The sequence below is a fragment of the Camelus dromedarius genome, chromosome 9, assembly GCF_036321535.1.
Source record: "Camelus dromedarius isolate mCamDro1 chromosome 9, mCamDro1.pat, whole genome shotgun sequence".
Lineage (NCBI taxonomy): Eukaryota > Metazoa > Chordata > Mammalia > Artiodactyla > Camelidae > Camelus > Camelus dromedarius.
Window position 1 is genome coordinate 68,866,410 of NC_087444.1, and position 22,105 is coordinate 68,888,514.

General features: G+C 35.0%; 1 protein-coding gene and 1 long non-coding RNA gene across 3 annotated transcripts in view; both read right to left on the minus strand.

The window, feature by feature from the left end:
* Positions 1-22,105, minus strand: part of LOC116154909 (uncharacterized) — a 94,013-nt gene that overhangs the window by 19,161 nt on the left and 52,747 nt on the right. For both annotated transcript variants that reach the window (XR_010382361.1, XR_004138973.2), the window contains exon 3: positions 10,633-10,718. This is a non-coding gene — a long non-coding RNA (uncharacterized LOC116154909). The remainder of the gene's footprint in view (positions 1-10,632; positions 10,719-22,105) is intronic.
* Positions 9,033-10,578, minus strand: LOC105093390 (zinc finger protein 780B). The gene is given in 3 exon segments (XM_031459211.2): positions 9,033-9,711; positions 9,713-10,185; positions 10,270-10,578. Coding segments are annotated over 3 exon segments (1,389 nt in total). The 5' UTR covers positions 10,507-10,578.

Below are 22,105 nucleotides of genomic sequence, written 5' to 3' on the forward strand. Positions count from 1 at the left end.
AGTCCCACCCAACAGCCTGTAGGCTTAAGTGCTGGGAAGCCTCAGGCCAAACAACATACTGGGTGGGAACACAGCCTCACTTGCCAGCAGATTTCTTGAGCCACAAACACCTCTTGACATGGCCTTACCCACCAGAGGTCTAGGACCAAGCTTCACCCAGCAGTGTGCAGGCACTGACTACTCCTGCCAGAAAACTGGCATAAGCCTCTAGTCCAGCTTCATCCACTAGGAGGAAGATACCAGAAATGAGGAAACAACAATCCCAAAGCCTTTGGAAGGAATCCACAAACACAGGTCAGACTCTACCCTGGGACTGGCTAGACCCTGGCCCTTGGATGACAAGAGAGGAGTGTACTGCTGGGATGCATAGGATGTCTCCCACTGAGGTCCACTTCTCCAAGGTTGAGAAACATAACTAACCTACTTAAAAATACAAATAGAAAGATAGACAATATGAGGCAGCAAAGGAATATCTTCCAGGCAAAGGCATAAGATAAAATCCCAGAAAAAGAAATAAGTGATGAGGAGATAGGCAGTTTATCTGAGAAAGAGTTTAAAGTAATGATGGTGAAGATGTTCAGAGAACTCAAGAGGAGTATAGATGCACAGAGTGAAGTTTTAGCAAAGAGTTGGAAAATATAAAGAATATCCAAATAGAGTTGAAGAATAAAATCACTGAAATGAATAACACACTAGAAGGAACCAAGAATAGACTAAATGAGGCAGAAGAATGGATCAGTGAGCTAGAAGGAAGATTAGTGGAAATCACTACTGCAGAACAGAAAAAAAGAAAAAAGAATGAAAAGAAATGAAGATAGTTGAAGAGAACTCTGGGACAACATGAAGTGCACTAATATTCGCATTATAGGGGTCTCAGAAAGAGAAAAGAGACAGAAAGGACCTGAGAAAATTTTTGAAGAGATAATTACTGAAAACTTCCCTAACTTGGGAAAGGAAAGGTCATCCAAGTCCAGGAAGTACAGAGAGTTCCATACAGGATCAACCCAAAGAGGAACACACCAAGGCACACAGTAATCAAATAGACAAAAATTAAGGATAAGGAATAAACATTAAAATCAGCAAGAGAAAAGCAACAAATAACATACAAGGGAACTTCCATAAGGTTATCAGCTGATTTTTCAGCAGAAACTCTACAGGCCAGAAGGGAGTGGCATAATACATTTAAAGTAATAAAAGGGAAAAACCTACAACCAAGAATACTCTACCTAGCAAGGCTCTCATTCAGATTTAATAGAGAAATCAAAAGCATCAAGAAATCAAAAACAGATAAGCAAAAGCCAAAAGAATACAGCACCACCAAACCAGCTTTAAAACAAATGTTAAAGGAGCTTCTCTAGTCATCAAACCGTAAGAAAAGAGAACAAAAAGAAGAGAGAAAGACCTACAAAAGGTTGCTTTGGCAATTTGGGGTCTTTTATGGTTACATATAAATTTTGGAATTATTTGTTCTAGTTCAGTGAAAAATGTGGTGGGTATTCTGACAGGGGTTGCATTGGATCTGTAGGTTGTTTTGGGTAGTACGGCCATTTTGATAATGTTGATTATTCCAATCAGCACAAGATATCTTTCCATTTCTTTGTATCATTTTCAATTTCCTTCATCAGTGTTTTACAGTTTTCAGAGTATAGGTAACCCCCTTGGGTTAAGTTTATTTCTAGGTATTTTGTTGGTTTTGATGCAATGGAAATGTTTATGCCAGTTATAAAATTCTGGTTTTTGAATTAAAAAAAAGTGAATGTAGGGCTGCAAATGGCAAAATATCCTTCCTTCTTATGGACATGAGTTGTATTCCATTACATATATGTGCTATATCTTCTTTATCCATTCATCTATTGATGTGCACTTAAGATGCTTCCATATTTCGGCAATTATAAATAATGTTGCTTTTTTTTTTTTTTAAAGAATCCTCTATCTTGCAAAACCGTCCTTCAAAAGTGAGGAAGAAATTAATACATTCTCAGGTAAACAAAAGCTGAAGGAGTTCATGACCAGTAGATCTACCCTGCAAGAATAGCTCATGGGAGTTCTGCCAGGTAAAATGAAGACACTGAACAATTAACTCAAATCCACAGAGAGAAACAAAGATCTCAATAAAGGTAAATATACAGACAATTATGAAAGCTAGTATATAATGGTTTATAGTTCTTTTTTTGCTTTCTGCATGATTTAAGACACATACACTTAAAGGAAAAAATTATTGGTATAAAAGCTAGTGAGGTGTGTCTGAGATTAAGCTTTCTGATTGCAGAGTAAGTGCCTGGCATAAGGCTTTTGATTGCTGAGGCATCTATTTCAAAGGACATTCATCTTGAATAAATATACTGTCAGCAGTTTGACACAACTACTAGCAAAACAACAAGATAAGGAATTAGGCTGCCCCACCCATGAAGTTCCCTCTTTCAAAAATTCCTGGGTAATCTAGATAACTGTCCACTTGAGTGAGCCTAATTCTCCCTTTCGGTGCCCTAATTTCTGCTCTTAGGCTTTATGTTAGCCAACAAAGAGTGAACCTATGAAACCCTACACACTCCATCCTCAATCCCTAATAAAGGCAGAGCACTGGGTCTGCACTCTCTACATGCGATCTCACCATGTGGCCCTTGGACATGCCGTGCATCCTCTAGGACCTGTGAGTAATAAAACTGTTCTTCAAGGTTCCCTGATAGTTGTTGCTGAGGTGTGTACATAATAAGAACTACAAGCACCAGTCTAGTCACAACAGTAGCTCTAGTGGGGGAAATGTCTGTGAGGATTCACTACAAGTCATATGGGCTTCGACAAGTATCTCAGGTATTCTTAGCCAACAGTATCACTATCAATAGGCTGGGAATGACACAACATCTAGAATTATTGTAACTTTGGTTTGTAACTTCAAATCTTATTTTCTACATAATTTAAGAGACTAATGCATTTAAAAGAATACTAGCTTATGTTTTGGGGCACACAAGTATAAAGACATAATTATGTGACATTAGCAACTCAAAGGGGTGGAGCAGGGCTACAAAGGAGCAGATTTTTTTGTAGGTTAATGAAATTAAGCTGGTATAAATTCAAATTAGGATGTTAAATGTAATCCCTATGGTAGCTACAAAGAAAACACCTATAAACTATACATAAAAGGAAATGAGAAAGGAATTTAAACATTTCACTACAGAAAAAAATCAACTAAACACAAAAGAAGACAGTAATACAGGAAGTGAGGGACAAAAAAGTTATAAGGCATATAGAAAGCAAATAGTACAATGACATAAGCAAGTCTCTACTTATCAACAATTACTTTAAATATAAATGGATTAAACTCTTCAAATCAAAAGACAGGTATTGGCAGAATGGATTAAAAAACATGATCCAACTATATGCTTTTTATTAGAGACTCACTTGAGACCCAATGACACAAAGAGGCTGAAATTAAAAGGATAGAAAAAGATTTTCCATGTAAATAGTAAACAACAGAGAGCAGGTGTGGCTATAGTAATATCAGAAAAAATAGACTTCAAATTTTAAAAAGTCACAAGAAACAAAGGACATTAATATATATTAATAAAAGGTTCAGTACAGAAAGAAGATATAACAATTACAAGCATTTATGCACCTAACAACAGAGCATCAAAATATATGAAACAAAAACTGACAGAACTGAAGGAAGAAACAGACAGCTCTATAATAATAGCTGAAGACTGCAATACCTTACTCACAATAATGGATAGAACAAGACAGAAGATAAGTAAGGAAACAGATGATTTAACACAATAAACCAACTAGATCTACCAGACATACAGAACAATCTGCCCAACAACAAAATACACATTCCTCTCAAGTGCACATGGGACATTTTCCAGGATACACTATATGTTAGGCCACAAATTAAGTCTCAATACATTTAACAAAACAGGTATTATACAAACTATCTTTACTGACCACAACATGATAAAGCTAGATATTAGTAACAAAAAACTGGAAAATCCACAAAATTGTAGAAATTAATTCATTTTTAAACATCCAGTGGATCAAAGAAGATATTACAAGGAAATCATAAAATACTTAGGCATGAACAAAAACAAAAATACAACAGACCAAAACTTATGAAATGCAGCAAAAGTGAAGCTAAGAGGAAAATTTATAACTAAAAACAATTACATTAAAAAAAAACAAGAAAAATTTAAAATCAACAACCTAACTTTAAAACTAAAGGAATGAAAAAAAAGATGAACAAATTAAATCCAAAGCCAGAAGAAAGGAAATAATAAAGATTAATATAGATAAGAGAGAGATTTATTCCTAGGTGTTTTATTACTTTGGGTGCTATTTTAAAGGGGATTGTTTCTTTATTTTCTTTTTCTGTTGATTCATTGTTAGTGTAAAGAAATGCTACTGATTTTTGAGTGTTAATCTTGTAACCTGCTACCTTGCTGAATTCTTCAATCAGCTCTAGTAGTTTTTGTGTGGACCTTTTAGGGTTTTCTATATATAGTAACATGTCGCCAGCATATAGTGATACTTTTACCTCTTCTTTTCCAATTTGGATCCCTTTTATTTCTCTCTCTTGCCTGATTGCTGTGGCTGGGACTTCCAAGACTATGTTGAATAGGAGTGGTGATAGTGGGCATCTTATACACAGAAAACTATAAAACATTGATTAAGGAAATTAAAGAAGACTTTAAAAAATGGAAAGATATCCCATGCTCTTGGATTGGAAGAATCAATATTGTTAAAATGGTCACACTGCCCAAGGAAATCTACAGATTTAATGCCTATCAAATTACCCAGGACATATTTCACAGAACTAGAACAAATCATAATAAAATTTATATGGAACCACAAAAGACCTAGAATTGCCAAAGCATTACTGAAGAAAAAGAAAGAGGATGGAGGAATAACTCTCCCAGACTTCAGACAATACTATAGAGCTACAGTCATCAAGACAGCATGGTATTGGTACAAAACCAGACATATGCACCAATGGAACAGAATAGAGAGCCCAGAAATGAACCCACAAACTTTTGGTCAACTCATCTTTGACAAAGGAGGCAAGAATATACAATGGAATAAAGACAGTCTCTTCAGCAAATGGTGTTGGGAAAACTGGACAGCAGCATGTAAAGCAATGAAGCTAGAACACTCCCTTACACCATACACAAAAATAAACTCAAAATGGATCAAAGACTTAAACATAAGACAAGATACAATAAGCCTCCTAGAAGAAAATATAGGCAAAACATTATCTGACATACATCTCAAAAATGTTCTCCTAGGGCAGTCTACCCAAGCAATAGAAATAAAAGCAAGAATAAGCAAATGGGACCTAATTAAACTTACAAACTTCTGCACAGCAAAGGAAACCATAAGTGAAACAAAACGACAACCTATGGAATGGGAGAAAATTTTTGCAAATGAAACCAACAAAGGCTTGATCTCGAGAATATATAAGCAGCTCATATGACTTAATAAGAAAAAAACAAACAACCCAATCCAAAAATGGGCAGAAGACCTAAACAAGCAATTCTCCAAGGAAGAAATACAAATGATCAACAAGCACGTGAAAAAATGCTCAATATCACTAATCATCAGAGAAGTGCAAATCAAAACTATGATGAAGTATCGCCTCACACCAGTCAGAATGGCCATCATTCAAAAGTCTACAAATGACAAATGCTGGAGAGGCTGTGGAGAAAAGGGAACCCTCCTACACTGCTGGTGGGAATGCAGTTTGGTGCAGCCACTGTGGAAAACAGTATGGAGATTCCTCAAAAGACTAGGAATAGACTTACCATATGACCCAGGAATCCCGCTCCTGGGCATCAATCCAGAAGGAACCCTGCTTCAAAATGACCCCTGCACCCCAATGTTCATAGCAGCACTACTTACAATAGCTAAGACATGGAAACAGCCTAAATGTCCATCAACAGATGACTGGATAAAAAAGAAGTGGTATATTTATACAATGGAATACTATTCAGCCATAAAAATGACAACATAATGTCATTTGCAGCAACATGGATGTTCGTGGAGAATGTCATTCTAAGTGAAGTAAGCCAGAAAGAGAAAGAAAAATACCATATGACATCGCTCATATGCGGAATCTAAAAAAAAAACAAACATAAAATCAAAACAGAAACAGACTCATAGACATAGAATACAAACTTGTGGTTGCCAAGGGGGCAAGGAGTGGGAAGGGATAGACTGGGATTTCAAAATGTAGAATAGATAAGATTATACTGTATAGCACAGGGAAATATATACAAGATCTTACGGTAGCTCACAGAGAAAAAAATGTGACAATGAATATATCTATGTTCATGTATAACTGAAAAATTGTGTTTTACACTGGAATTTGACACAACATTGTAAAATTATTGTAAATCAATAAAAATGTTAAATATATATATATATAGAGATAAGAGATAAACAAAACAGAATAGAAAAACAAAAGAGAAAAACAATAAAATCAAAGTTGGTTCTTTGAAAAGACCAACAAAATTTACAAATCTTTAGATATACTAAGAAAAAAAGAGAGACACTTCTAATTACTAAAATCAGAAGTGACTGTGGGAACATTACAAGTGATTAATCAGATATAAAAAGGATTATAAGAGAGTATTATGAACAACTGTATGCCAACAAACTGGATAACCTAGGTGAAACAGACATATCCTAGAAACATACATTCTACCGAGATTGACTGTGGTCATAATTCATATGAAGAAATAGAAAATCTGAACAGACTAATAACAAGGAGATTGAATCAATAATAAAAATCTCCCTATAAAGAAAAGCCCTGGACCCGATGGTTTCACTGGTGAATTTAACCAAACACTTAAAGAAGAATTAATACCCATCCTGCTTGAACTCTCTCCCCCAAATTGAAAAGGAACATTCCCAAACTCATTTTACTAGGCCATCATTATACTGATACCAAAGTCAGATCAGTACACTACAAGAAAACTACAGGCCAATATTCCTGGTGAATACACATGTAAAAATTCTCAAAATACTAGCAAACCAAATTTATCAGCAAATTAAAAGTACCATATACCATGACCAAGTAAGATCTAGCCCTGGGATGCAATGATGTTTCAACATACACTGGGGATCAAGTACTGAATAATGACAAAACAAGGTTCTGGTCAAAAGAATCTTGGTTTCCTGTATATACTTGAAGGATACAGATTTTTTACAGAATGCAGCTTCAGCCACATTCCATAAGTTCAATTATGTTGACATCTTAATGTCATTCATTCCTGAATAGTCTATTTCAATTTTTATTTCTGTTTGATCCAGGATTTAAATACACATGATTATAAATTTCCAGAGAGATGACAAAGTCTCTCCACACAAATTGCTTACCAACTGCAAACCACATCTTTACAATGGAGATCCAGAGCCATTATCTCAGTTTCACTAAGAATGGGATGGCCTGTCCTTAAATGTTTTCTGATGTGTTGCAGTATGACAAACATAACCTACAAAGTACTCTTCCCTCAAACATTTAATGTGAAACTAATGAAACCTCTAGACATAACTTCCTTTGTACAGAAAATAACAAAGGTCAGAGTAAGGCTAAATGACATTATAAAGAAACAAAAAAACCTAAGCACACGGTAGATAATTTTCCTGGATTTCTCAAAAAGTCAACATTATTTTTTAAAATGAAGAGAAATGTTCTAGACCAATGGCTCTCTAACAGTGGTGCCCATCAAAATCACCTGGAGAGCTAGTGAAATATTCAGAGGCTCAGAGTCACTGAGGTAGGATAAGGCCTGGACCTTTGTAGTTTACCAAGTTCCACAGGTGATTCTGATACCCAAGAAAATTTGAGAGTCACTGTTGCAGACGAAAAGAGGCTAATGAGAGCTAACAACCAAAAACAATGCAGAATCTGGAATTCATTCTCTCTAGAAAATAAACAGCTATAAAAAAGCATTTTAGACACCAATGAAGAAATCTGCATACAGAATAGTTATTATTGAATTATGGGTAATTTCCTTATGGGTAATTATGGTGCTATGGCTATATCTAAGACTGTCTTTATGTTTGGGAAATACATACTGATGTAATAAGGGGTACAGTATCATGATGTCTAAAACATATTCTCAATGGTACAACAAAAAATACACAGAAAAATAAAGATGTTAAATTGCTAACAACTTTGAATCTAGACAGGAGTATTTGGGTGTTTATTCTTTATGCGTAACAATTTTCATGATAAAGAGCTGGATAATATATGTGGATAGTTTCTATTTTTGCTGTTATTAAATTGTCTTTACTTCTGGACAGAGAACATAAATTACACATTTTCTGCCTGTTGAAACTTTTATAGGCAAATCATTTTAAAAACTCTCCCAGATTCTTCAACAGCTGTTATTTTCAACATTTTCCCATTCACAAAATCCACAGGGTTTCTTTCCAGCATTAACTTTTTGATGTAACTTAAGGAATGAGGCCTTACTGAGAATCCTCTCACGTTCTTTACCTTCCACTAGATTTTATCAAGTATAAGTTATTTAAAATTTAATTACAGATGAATGGATGTGGCTCTTCTAAACTACTCACAATAATACAATTTTCTCTCACATCAATAACAGTAATGCAAGTGAAACAACAAAGTAAAGCCATTCTTTATGAGTACAGGCATGTGCCAAATACTATTTCAAGGATCTCGTAAGTACTACAACACATTTATTCCCATAACTGTGCTACTAAGTACTCTTTATTGTTGCCATTTACCAATAGTGCAAAATGAGGATAAAACATCTAGCCTCATATCACACAGGCAGTGAAATGGCAATGATAATAAAGTATGTGCTTCAGGTAGACCTTTTCCTACATTTCTTCCAGTGAGTTTTTCTCTAGTGAATTTGAAGGCTTTTCCAAATTTATGAAATTAACATATCTAGTAAAATATATTTATGGTTAGTAAATTATGACTATGAAGGCTACCCTATATTCTCACTAGAGAATGTCTTTTCTGAACTCTAAGGTGTTTACTGTGATTGTAAGTCTTTTAACGTTACTTAATCTGACTTCTTACCAGTATGAATACTGCACTGTTGGGCAAACATCAGATCAGGATGAAAGGTGTTTCCACATCTTTTATAGTCATAGGATTTCTCACCAGTATGAATTCTCTGATGCTGAGTAAGTTGTTCATACCCAGTGAAGACTTGTCCATATTCCTTATATTCATAAGACTTCTGATGATTATGAATTTTCTGATGTTGAGTAAGCTGATCATTCATAGTAAAGGGTTTCTGGCATTCTTTACATTCATAGGGTTTCAGACCTGTACGAATTCTTTGATGGGCAATAAAAACTGAACTAAGTCTAAAAGCCTTACCACATTCCTTACATTTATAAGGTTTTTCACCACTATGAATTCTCGCATGTTGAACAAGGTTTGAAATAAAACTAAAGGTCTTTCCACATTCTTTACATTCATAGGATTTCATAGCAGTATGAACTCTCTGATGCACAGTAAAGACTTAACTAAGTCTAAAAGCTTTCCCACATTCCTTACATTCAGAGAGTTTCACACCAGTATGACTTCTCTGATGTACAGTAAGTTTGTAATTATTGCTAAAAGCCTTTTCACATTCCTTACCTTCACAGGGTTTCTCACCAGTATGAATTTTAACATGTTGAAGGTTTAAGCTATGACTAAAAGCCTTCCCACATTCCTTACACTGATATGGTCTCATTGGTATGAATTCTCTGATGTACTCTAAGGTCTCTACCATCAGTAAAGTATTTCCCACATTCCTTACATTCATAGGGGTTCTCACCAGTGTGATTTCTGTAATGTCTGAGAAACTGGTAATGGTGTTGAAAGGCCTTCCCACATTCCTTACAATCAAAGGGTTTCTCACCATTGTGAATTCTCTGATGCTGAACAAGGTTCAAGCCACAACTGAAGGCTTTCCCACATTCTTTGCATTCAAATGGTTTCTCATCAGTATGAATGTACTGATGTTGAGCCAGCTGTATCAGAAGACTAAAGGCCTTCCCACATTCCTTACATAAAAAGTGTTTCTCACTAGAATGCATTTTCTGATGCTGTATAAGGTTTGGACCATGATTAAAGCCTTTTCCACATTCATTACATTCATATGGTTTTACACCTGCATGAATACTCTGATGTTGAGCAAGGTATGAATCATGATTAAAGGTCTTATCACATTCCTTATGCTTAAATGGCTTCTCGCCTATGTGAATGTTTTTATGATGATTAAGCTGGGTGGGAAGACTAAAAGCTTTCCCACATTCCTTACATTTAAAGGGTTTCTCACCAGTATGAAATTTCTGATGTTGCGTAAGTTATACATGAAGTCTAAAGTTCTTCCCACATTCCTCACATTCATATGGTTTCTCTCCCATATAAATACTCTGATGCTGCATAAGATTTGAACCATGACTAAAGTACTTCCCACATTCCTTACATTCATATGATTTATCTGTATTGTGAGTAAGAGAAGCATAATAAGTAGGCATTTTTTCATAGCTGCTTATCTTTTGACTGATGGATCCCTCTTGATGTCCCTGTTGTCTCTCAAATCTCCTTTTATATTTTGAGTTATTTCTAAAACTGAAGGCTTTGAGGCCAAGGGTTTTACTTACTTGCTTTATACCTTGTTCGAGCAAATTTATTTCATAAATCTCATTTTCTGGTGATAACTTCTCAGCTCCATAATTTGACTCAAGATCTGAAAGAAAACACATATTTTCCTGTAACACACATACAAAATCCATTAAAGAATGGCTTAAACCTAAAATACTTTCAGAGAATTTGAAAAAAGGATTAAGAAGAGCTCTAATAACAAAGATAATTTATGTAAGATGGTGATGTTCACAATAGGGGAGCAGATTAATTTTGTGGAATTTAGCTGTTAATCAAAATCATTTCATAAACTTGTTACAGGTATTGATATTCAAGTAACTCAGATAAACAGAATAAGAACTTTTAGGAATAAATCTTGAGAAGCTGTATTTTTAACATCTCTATCAGATGATTCTGATGCAGATTAGTTTAAGAATCTGTATTTAAAATTGGTTTGAATGCTTCGTTTTTACTATAAAAATCCAAAACCTTTACCATGGATAATAAGAATTCATATCAAGCCACTGTGCCTTATGTCTTTCACGCTGCCTCTTTTTTGTACCTAGAACATGACACAACCTTTTTTCCATATCTTCATGCTTTGCTCAGACCGTTTCATCTCCCAAGAATCCTCTGGCCTGTGCTCTTTGTAAGAAACATCCTTTTTATCTTATAAGTCTCAGGGTAAATGTCTTCCTCAGAATAGCTGTACCTGCTGGGCCCTACCTAAATAAATCCCTGTCCTTTACTCTCTATTCTAGAGCTTCATTCCTTGCCTTCATAACTGTGTTTCAATTACATTTTCGTTCATTCATTCATTAACTCATTTCTTATTCTGCATATTGTCTTATCCCCAAATCCACAACGGCAGACACAATCCTAATGGCATTCATCACTGAATAATAAGTCCATAGCACATAATGTGCTAAATAGATTGGAGAATTACTGATAAATAAAGGAAATTAGGCTGAGAGTAAAGGTTTATAATACAAAAAATAAGCTACTGGGAGAGGCTTATCATAATGAAAGAAAAAAAGACTGAAAAACAAATGAACACAGCAACAAGGACCAGGACGACAATAAAAAAAGTTCTGACATTAACATCATTAGCATCCCAGAAGAAGAGGCAAAATGTGCACAGCAGAAAAAAGTGTTGAAGAAAAGGGGCTAAAACCTTCCCGAGTTTGGCAAAACTCATAAACCTACAGACAAAAACCTCATTGCACCCCAAAGAGAATAAACCTAAAGAAATCCATACCCCTACTCATCATAATCAAACTGGTAAAAACTAAAGCAAAGGAAAAAAATACTTGAAAGCACCTTAAAAAACCCCAAACTCATTACCTATACAATATCCAAATAATGATTCAAATGACTCTAGGCTTCTCATCAGAAACCATGGGGGCCAAAGGGAAGTGGCACAACATTTTAAAGTGCTGAAAGAAAAATTCAACTCCAAATTCTATACCCTGAAAAAATACTGATCAGAAATGAAGATGAGATAAAGACATTTTTAGATGGTAGAAAACTTTGTCACCAACAGGCCTACTCTAAAAGACTTGCTAAAGGAAGTTCTTCAGACCAAAAGGAAATGATATCAGAAGAAAACGTGGAACACTAGGAATGAAGGAGAAGCAAAAGAAATGGTAAATATCTGAGTAAATTTAATAGACCATTTTTTTCTCTTGAGTTCTTTAGAGCATGTGCAATGGTTGAAAGAAAAACTGTATCATTGTGTGATGGGGCTTTCAATATATGTAGCTGTAATGCTACTATAGCATTCATATAAAACAAGAACAACATAAAGGGAACTATATATTGATATGTGATAACCACTGACTGAAAAAAGCAGGTTATAAAGCAACAATTTCAGTATGATCTCATTTTGCTCGACAGAAATAACTATATGTGTGTGTAAAGGTGTAGGAGGAGGGTGCTGAAGTAGGAATTACTAAAAAGTGTGATTGTCGGGGTTAAATTTTTAATTTGGACTAGTCTCTACCAGTTTTCTATAATGTACCTGTATTATGGCCATTATTATAAAGAGATATTAAATATTCTTATGCTCCTAACAAAATACAAAGGAAAATAGAGAGATCCATAAACTGAATGGGAGATTCTAACATACCTCTTTCAGTAATTTGCAAAAGTATGTATTTTTAAAAATTAAATAAACAAATTTACATAAAACACAAAACAAACCTGACACTACAAATACATGTTCCTTTTTCAATCACACACCACTTTATATAATTTGAACATACACTGCACTATAATATAAAGAAAGTCTCAACATACTTCAAAGGAGTAAAATCATATATTCTCTGATTGACCATAATATATTCATGCTATTATTAATTTATTTGGAAGTGGTTGATCAAAATTATAGTAATCTATACAGAGACAGGATATTATGTGATTCTTCACAGAATGCTATTGGAATTATGCATCCACCATGGAGTTTTCTGAACCAACTTAAGAGAAAATGTTTAAATCACACCAATTCAGAATGCCATGCTTTAAGAAAACTGGCCTGGATTTGACTGAAAAAAAAAAAAAAGCCAAAGTAAAAGAAATAATAAAATAAAACAATTTTAAGGTACAAAAGTTCTTTAGATTAAAAAAGGACTAAAGAAACCTAACAATAAATCAATTCATGAACTTTGTTTTGACCCTGAATTGAAACATGCTCACATAAAACCAAAAATAATAGTAATAATAATAATAATAAAGAAAAAGGAAACAGGAGAAATTTAACTATCAACTATACTTTAGAACATAACCCTGAAAGAATAACTTTCCTAGATGTGATAATGATAGCTTGTTTAGTTTAATTAGGATAATGAAATTAATTAGGAATAATGAAAGGTTATTTAGGATAATGTCCTATTCTTAGGAGATGCAAGCTGAAGTATTTAAGTATCTGGTGTCATGACTTACTATCATATGGTTCAGCAAAAAAGGTTTAAATCATTTAGATACATAAGTACATACAGCAAATGTGGGAAAATGTCAGCAACTGGTGAATCTACATAATGGTTTTAAATGGAATTCAATTATTATTCTTTTAACTTTTCTCTAGGTTTGAACATTATCAATATAAAAACCTGGGAAATAAAAGAAAGAGTACTCTTGATTCAAAGAAATAATCATGAAAATTAGAAAATATATTGAGGGAAAATGAGGAGTTACTGGGTATGGGATTTCTTTTTGGGGTGAATGAAAATGTTTAAAAATTGATTACAGTGATAGATGCACAACTTTGTGAAAAACTATTTAATTGTACGCTTTAAATGGGTGAATTTTACGGTACGTGAATTGTATCTCAATTGTTATATTTAGAAAAAATAAGACTGCAAACTGTTATCAAGATACAAATACTCTGGGAATACTGTTCCTGTGACCACTTACTTCAGAGTCTAGAAGAGAAAAAAGTTCAAGCAACCAGACTGACTAGAGATACAATCACGCACACATACATTCATACAGAATTAACACAAAATGAAGATTATTAACATGAGATTACAGTATATAATGGCTATTTATTTTGAAATGTAGATAGAGTAAAACTAGGAAAAATGGGAACTTGCAGGAAAAACTCAGGACTCTAATGAGTTCTTGTTTCTACTTACGGTTTTGTTTCTTTTATTTCCCAATCCTTGAACTAACACTAAGATGTCTATTTTTATCTGTTAGAATAATTTCTAGGAAAAATGTCTATAAGTCCATAAGCAATATCTTGTATGTGTCAATGACAGTCTCATTTGCTGCTTCTTTCATGTCTTCTTCACAAAGGTTTATTATGTTTCTGAACCTAACATTTTAGCTGCGATGTCCTCTTCACAACTGCTGAATCATCTTCTGTTAGGTCACTTTGCATCTAACATATTTAGAATTTCAAAGTAAGGTACAAATCCTACCACATTATTTTATTTAACTCTACAGAAATCCTATGGGCTTACTATAATTTGGTCAAAGTCTGGTGAATATAGACTAAAAAAAATGTCAATTTCCTGTAAACTCTCAAAGTATGATAGATGACTTTCTCTAATGGACTTTATAATAAATACTCTGCCATTCTTATTCAGATTTGATCTTCTTTACTGGATAATAAGAAATTTAAATATGGTGGCAGTTTCTTTTTAGTCATTACATCTTCCAAATATCACACTGCAAGTATCCACCATATTGCAGGTACCTGACCATCTTATGATTAACCCAAATTCCAATTCTAGGAATTTTCCATAGAAAACAGCTATGAAAGCACACATAATAAATGCACAAGAATGACCATCAGAGAATACCACATGATAACCAAAAATCAGAAACTTTAATATCTAATCAGCTGGCAGATAGTTAAATAAACTATGGTCTGCTATATGATGGCATATCAGGCCATTTTTCATTTATGATGTCCAAACAACTGATGAAGAAAAAAGTTAATGATGAATTACAAAGTGAGGCAAGCAGGATTTTAAAAGTATACCTAATTTCAGATATGGTACCCTGTCATTAGTAAAACAAACAAACAAATTTTGTTTTCGTATTCAGGATGTGAATCTGAACAAGGACAATTAGTAACTGCTCAGTGCCTGTTTCCTTATTAGGAAAATAAAAATAAGAGTAGCACAAAGGGTTGTCGGAAAGAAAAGTAAGAAAATGCAACTAAAATACATAACTACATATTAGTAACTGCTTGTATGTATTATTATTATTGAGGATAAAGAAAGTCACATTTGTTAAAGAAACTTAATTCTACTATTTTCCTTTTTCTTATATGTCATATAGTAAAATATAGTATAAGGCCTGCTTTCCTCGAATGCTACACAAGAATATTCAGAGCCTTGCCTGGAGAATGCAATTCCTAAATAATAATATTAGCAAAAAGGGTTCTCACAGAGACTAGAGAAAAGGTGCCTTCTGGCACAGACGCTTCAGAGGGAGAGGCACTGACACTTTGCTCTTCTCTCCACAGACCCAGAAATGAATGAAAACCGTGACTGAATTGGATTCGTTTTTCAAACTGATTCTCACATACCCACACAGAAAATACAACTGGAAAAATATAAACCAAAACATCAATAATGACCATCTCTAGAGTGGGACTATAATACTAACTTTCTTCTTTTTAAGTTACTTAGTAAGAACAGCTCCACACTATTACATCATCAAAAATACACAATAAAGCTACTTCCAAATTAAAAATAAGAACAGTTATCATGAAGTCAATACTTCCAACTATTAAAAAACTGAGCTTGTCACAAGGGTCATCAGAGAAATCAAAGTGACTTAAAGAAATAATATTAACCCGTTCTAATATCCTTTAGTTGTATCTTACCAATATCATTAGACACTTTTATTATCAAGATTCTTCTGTGAAAGAACACAATGCAGTAAGTGGCATCTGCAGACTGAGTTAAGAAAATGCGTGAAATATATAGTATTTCAGTTCTCTTCTGCACTTAATAACCAATTAAAATATCATTTTGGATATCATCCTTACAAAATGCTTTATAAAACCCTCATTTAGTAAATAAGATTCAACTACAATGGAACATTTTCTTGAATACTATTGTTCATAACATGAATACTGCTTAACATTATATCAAATATTTTTTTCATGATTCCTTATAAACTTAATTTTATTAAGCATATAATATTCTACCACATGAGTCTAGTGTGATTTGTTTAACTACTCAGTTTGTACAAGATCATTTTAAATGTCACCCCAGGTATCATAGTCTTTTGACTCTAGAGTAAGATTTCTAAATCTTGGCATTACTGACATACTGAGCCCAACAGTTCTTTTTGGGGAGTTGGGGTGAGAGGGCTATTCTGTGCATTGCAGAATGTTTAGTAGCATCCCTGACTTCTACCCGCAGGATCCAAGTACCATTGCCCCCCAGTACAGCAACAAAAATTGTTTCTAAGTATTACCAAATGTCCCCTGGAGGGCAATCACCCCTGGTTGAGAACTACTAGATCACTGTCATGCACACTTTTGATATTCTCATGAAATTACTATATACTTTCTCTCCCCTCAAAACCCACATTTAAAATGTTCTAACCATGTCAATATACTATTTCAAGGGGTTTGTGGTCCCCTGAAACCATAAATAGAATCACAGGAACTCAGGTTAAGAATTTCTATTCTAAATCACTTGAGTATCTCACTCATTTTCTTAAAATGCAGGCAGCAATCACAATGTATCACATATTACTAATGTTCCTGTTGTGCAGAAAGTTGAGGGGAATATGCTAAAATCCCACTCCTGGGCATATATCAAGAGGAAACTCCAATTCAAAATGATACATGCAAAAAAAAATGATACATGCACCCCAATGTTCATAGCAGCACTATTTACAATAGCCAAGAAATGGAAGCAACCTAAATGGCCATCAACATATGACTGGATAAAGAAGTTGTGGTATACTTATACAATGGAATACTACTCAGTCATAAAAAAGAATAATGCTATTTGCAGCAACATGGATGGACCTGGAGATTGTCATACTAAGTGAAGCCAGAAAGAGAAAGAAAAATATTATTCATCACTTATATGTGGAATCTAAAAGAAAAAATGACACAAATTAGCATATTTACAAAACAGAAACAGACCCACAGACACAGAAAACAAACCTATGGTTACCAAGGGGAAGGTGGGGTGGAGGGATAAATAGAGGCCAGAATTTGCAGATACTAACTAATACATATAAAATTGGTATGTATTTTCTACTTTTTTCTAGATATATATTTTCTATACAATAAGGTCTTACCTTGTATAGAACAGGGAACTGTATTTAATACCTTGTAATAGCATACAATGAAAAAAATATATACTGCTTTTCATATTATATATTATATATATTCCTTTTCACTATATATATAACTGAATCACTATGCTGTACACTAGAAATTAACACATTGTAAATCGATTATACCTCAATAAAAAAAATTTTTAATGGCCATACATAAAGAACAGCTAAAACTTACTATATGCCTGGCAATGCTCTAGGGGGCTTTACACATTTAACTTACCTAATGTTCATTACAAGCCTGAGATAGCTAGAAAGAGACAGAGCCATGATGCCAATCCAGATACTCTGGATCCACAGTCCCTATTCTTAACCACAGCACTGTACTCCTTCTCAAAAAGGCACATAAAAAAGAAGTCCAAAACATAAGTTGAGTTGCCAAACCTCAAAGGAGACCTGCACTACAAATTTAAACTGATGAGACTCCCTGCCTCCTACTAATACCAACTTCTGTGCTATTCCTTTCCCACTCCTGAGAGACTAACAGGCTGATTGAAATCATCTATCTCCATTCTTCATTTGCTTTGAAAAGTATGCCCTCAAAAAACAAGATATCTGATGTGGAATTCTGCCTAAACACTAATTTCCTCCTTACCAAATCAGGGTCTGAAACATAGCTTTAACATTCATCTCTGGCGGTTTATTTCCATATCATCTTAGAAAAAAATCAAGTGCACTGGAAGAGGTGAACGATTTGCCAAATGACTAAATTAACAGTTAAATGGAGAGATGAGGAATAATGGGGTACCACAATGGTGGGCTGCAAAACTTCTCATAACATCTATATTGAAAAAGTAAAAGCGCATTTCCCAAACAAAAACCAAGTATGAACTCACCCTTGACTTTCAGACGTGTAGCAATAAAACTCATCCTCTTTGGGGTTCTTTTGGATAATGGTACGACTGGAGCGGGAGAAGTCAAGCATGACTCCCTAGGCTTTTCTTGCAACCCAGACTAAATATGAAAGCACCTTCAGAGCCACACCTTCCCTCACATTGCACAAAATGGGACGGAAGTAAATAGAGGAATCGGTCCCTGAGTTCGCATCTGATTCCTGGGGACAGAGCTCTGAGAATGCTGTGGTTCTCAACGCATAGCTGTCCTCCTGGGGGACCCTCAGAGGCACTTCCAGCTCTTAAATTCCCGTCCCAGTTCCAGGTCTGTGCCTTCTTAAAAAAAACGTTTCATTCTAGGCTCAATATCTGACCTTCCTACTGGGGCCATTGCTCTCCTGCAGCCCCTGTGCCTGTGAGGGAGAAACAAAAGAGGGCCACGGGTCCCACTGACATTCACACAGCCACAGCAAAGCACACCCAGTCTCCCCGCCACAGCAGCACGCGGGAACCCTGCACACCGTGTGTGGTGCACGATGTGCACTCTCACGCCCACACTCTGGTCGGCCACTTGGGAAGGCACGCTCCCCACCCCCGCCCCTCCTCTCCTCAGGGCTGCACGGCAGCACGGCAGCACTCTCCATCATGCGTCAGTCATCGCCCCCAGCTCCTCCTCCTAAGCGCCCCTCTCTCCCAGCCACACTGACCGGTCTGTAGGACTGCAGAGGCCTCACACAGACACTAAGTTCTTCCTAGGACCTGAAGGCCTCACCTCACTAAGTCAACGACCATGGGGAGCAGAAGTGGGCCGCTAATTCAGCGCGGTGGCCACTGGGAAATACAGCCCGAGAGGACCGCCTCCCAAGCCTAGAACTGGGCTGGTCCGATTGATCCCAGCATGCAACTCGGGCCTGCCACGAATAGTGCGCAGGCGCAAGCTGCTGCCACAGTGAGGCTCGCTTGTCTGAGAAGAGTTGCTCTTTCTTGAAGCATCGCCTAGCGTTCTTTTCTCTTAATGGAGAAAAAATGCACTTGAGCATAACCACTAAAGAAGAAAGAGCCTTATATATAGAAAGCCCTAAAAACTTCACCAAAAAAACTGTTAAAATAAGCAGATTCAGTAAAGTTGCAGGGTACAAACATACAAAAATAAATTGTTTTTATCCATTTACAACAAACCATCTGAAAAAGAAATTAAGAAAACAATCCATTCTCAATAGCATCAAAAACAATAAAATACTTAGGAATAAATTTAGTCAAGTGTACACTAAAAACTAAAACACTGATGAAATAAATTGAAGAAGACACAAATAAATGGATAGATATTCCATGTTTATAAATTAGAATAATTAATATTGTTAAAATGTCCATACTACCCAAAGCAATTTACAAATTTGATGCAATCCCTGTCAAAATTCCAATGGCATTTTTCATAAAAATAGAAAAAACAATCCTAAAATTGGTATGGAAAAACAAAAAATCCTGAATAGCCAAAGCAATTTTGGGCAAGAACAAAGCTGGAGGCATCACATTGCTGAGTTCAAATTATATGATAAAGCTACAGAAATCAAACTATAATACTGGCACAAAAACAGACATAATGGATTAGTAGAACAGAGAGCCCAGAAATGAATCCACACTTATATGGGCAATTAATCCATAACAAAGGAGGTGAGAATATACAGTGGGGAAAAGCTAGCCCTTTCAATAAATGGTGTTGGGAAAACTGGACAGCTACATGCAAAAGAATCGAACTGGACTGCTTTCTCACACCATATATGAAAATAAACTCAAAATGAATTAAAGACTTAAATATAAGACTGGAAACTGAAACTCCTAGAAGAAAATTCAATTAATAACAGTTTTCATCCTTCCTTTCCAACTTGTATGTCTTTTAGTTCTTTCTATCCTCTTATTTCAATGGCAAGGACCTTGAGTACAACGCTGAGTGGAGATTGTAATAGCAGACATGCTTGTTTTATCCTTAATGTTAGGGTATGCTTTTAACATTTCAATATTGAGTATGATGTCTTTTGTAGTTTTTTGTTTGTTTGTTTTGGGGGATATTCCTTAACAGACTCAGGAAATTACCCTCTAGTTCTAGTTTGCTAAGAATTTTCATCATGAATGGGTCTTATATTTTGTCAAATGCTATTTATTTATTTCACATATCAAGATGATTGTATAATTTTTGTCTTTTTCTTTGTTAGTGGTAAAATGTACTAAATGTTAAAAAAAATTATTTCCTGGAATAAAACTCACTTGTTCATGATGTAGTATCTTTTTGTATGTCACTGGTTTTGATTTGCTAATAGTTTGTTAAAGATTTTTGCATTTGTGATTATGAAAGTTTGGTCTGTATTGTTTTCCTTAAATAGCCTCATTAGATTTTGGAAACAATTTTATTCTAGACTTACAAAAAAGTTAGGAAGTGTTCCCTTTTTATATTTTCTGTAGGAGTTTTTGCAAGATTGACACAATTTCTTCCATAATGTTTAGGCATAGGGTTTTCTTTATGATAAACTGTTTTTTTTTCTTTTTTATATGATGAATTGTTAAACAGACCACTCACATTTTCTATTTCTTCTTCTGCTAAATTTGTAAGTTTTTTTACAATGAATTTGTCCATTCACCAGATTGTCCAATTTACCACCTTCACATTTTTCTTTTCTTTTTTTTTTAAACATTTTTTATTGAGTTGTAGTCATTTTACAATGTTGTGTCAAATTCCAGTGTAGAGCACAATTTTTCAGTTATACATGAACATATGCATATTCATTGTCACATTTTTTTTCGTTATGAGCTACCATAAGATCTTGTATATATTTCTCTGTGCTATACAGTATAATCTTGTTTATCTATTCTACATTTTGAAATCCCAGTCTATCCCTTCCCACTCCTTGCCCCCTTGGCAACCACAAGTTTGTATTCTATGTCTATGAGTCTGTTTCTGTTTTGATTTTATGTTTGTTTGGTTTTTTTTTTTAGATTCCGCATATGAGCGATGTCATATGGTATTTTTCTTTCTCTTTCTGGCTTACTTCACTTAGAATGACATTCTCCACGAACATCCATGTTGCTGCAAATGACATTATGTTGTCATTTTTATGGCTGAATAGTATTCCATTGTATAAATATACCACTTCTTTTTTATCCAGTCATCTGTTGATGGACATTTAGGCTGTTTCCATGTCTTAGCTATTGTAAGTAGTGCTGCTATGAACATTGGGGTGCAGGGGTCATTTTGAAGCAGGGTTCCTTCTGGATTGATGCCCAGGAGCGGGATTCCTGGGTCATATGGTAAGTCTATTCCTAGTCTTTTGAGGAATCTCCATACTGTTTTCCACAGTGGCTGCACCAAACTGCATTCCCACCAGCAGTGTAGGAAGGTTCCCTTTTCTCCACAGCCTCTCCAGCATTTGTCACTTGTAGACTTTTGAATGATGGCCATTCTGACTGGTGTGAGGCGATACTTCATCATAGTTTTGATTTGCACTTCTCTGATGATTAGTGATATTGAGCATTTTTTCACGTGCCTGTTGATCATTTGTATTTCTTCCTTGGAGAATTGCTTGTTTAGGTCTTCTGCCCATTTTTGGATTGGGTTGTTTGTTTTTTTCTTATTAAGTCATATGAGCTGCTTATATATTCTCGAGATCAAGCCTTTGTTGGTTTCATTTGCAAAAATTTTCTCCCATTCCATAGGTTGTCGTTTTGTTTCACTTATGGTTTCCTTTGCTGTGCAGAAGTTTGTAAGTTTAATTAGGTCCCATTTGCTTATTCTTGCTTTTATTTCTATTGCTTGGGTAGACTGCCCTAGGAGAACATTTTTGAGATGTATGTC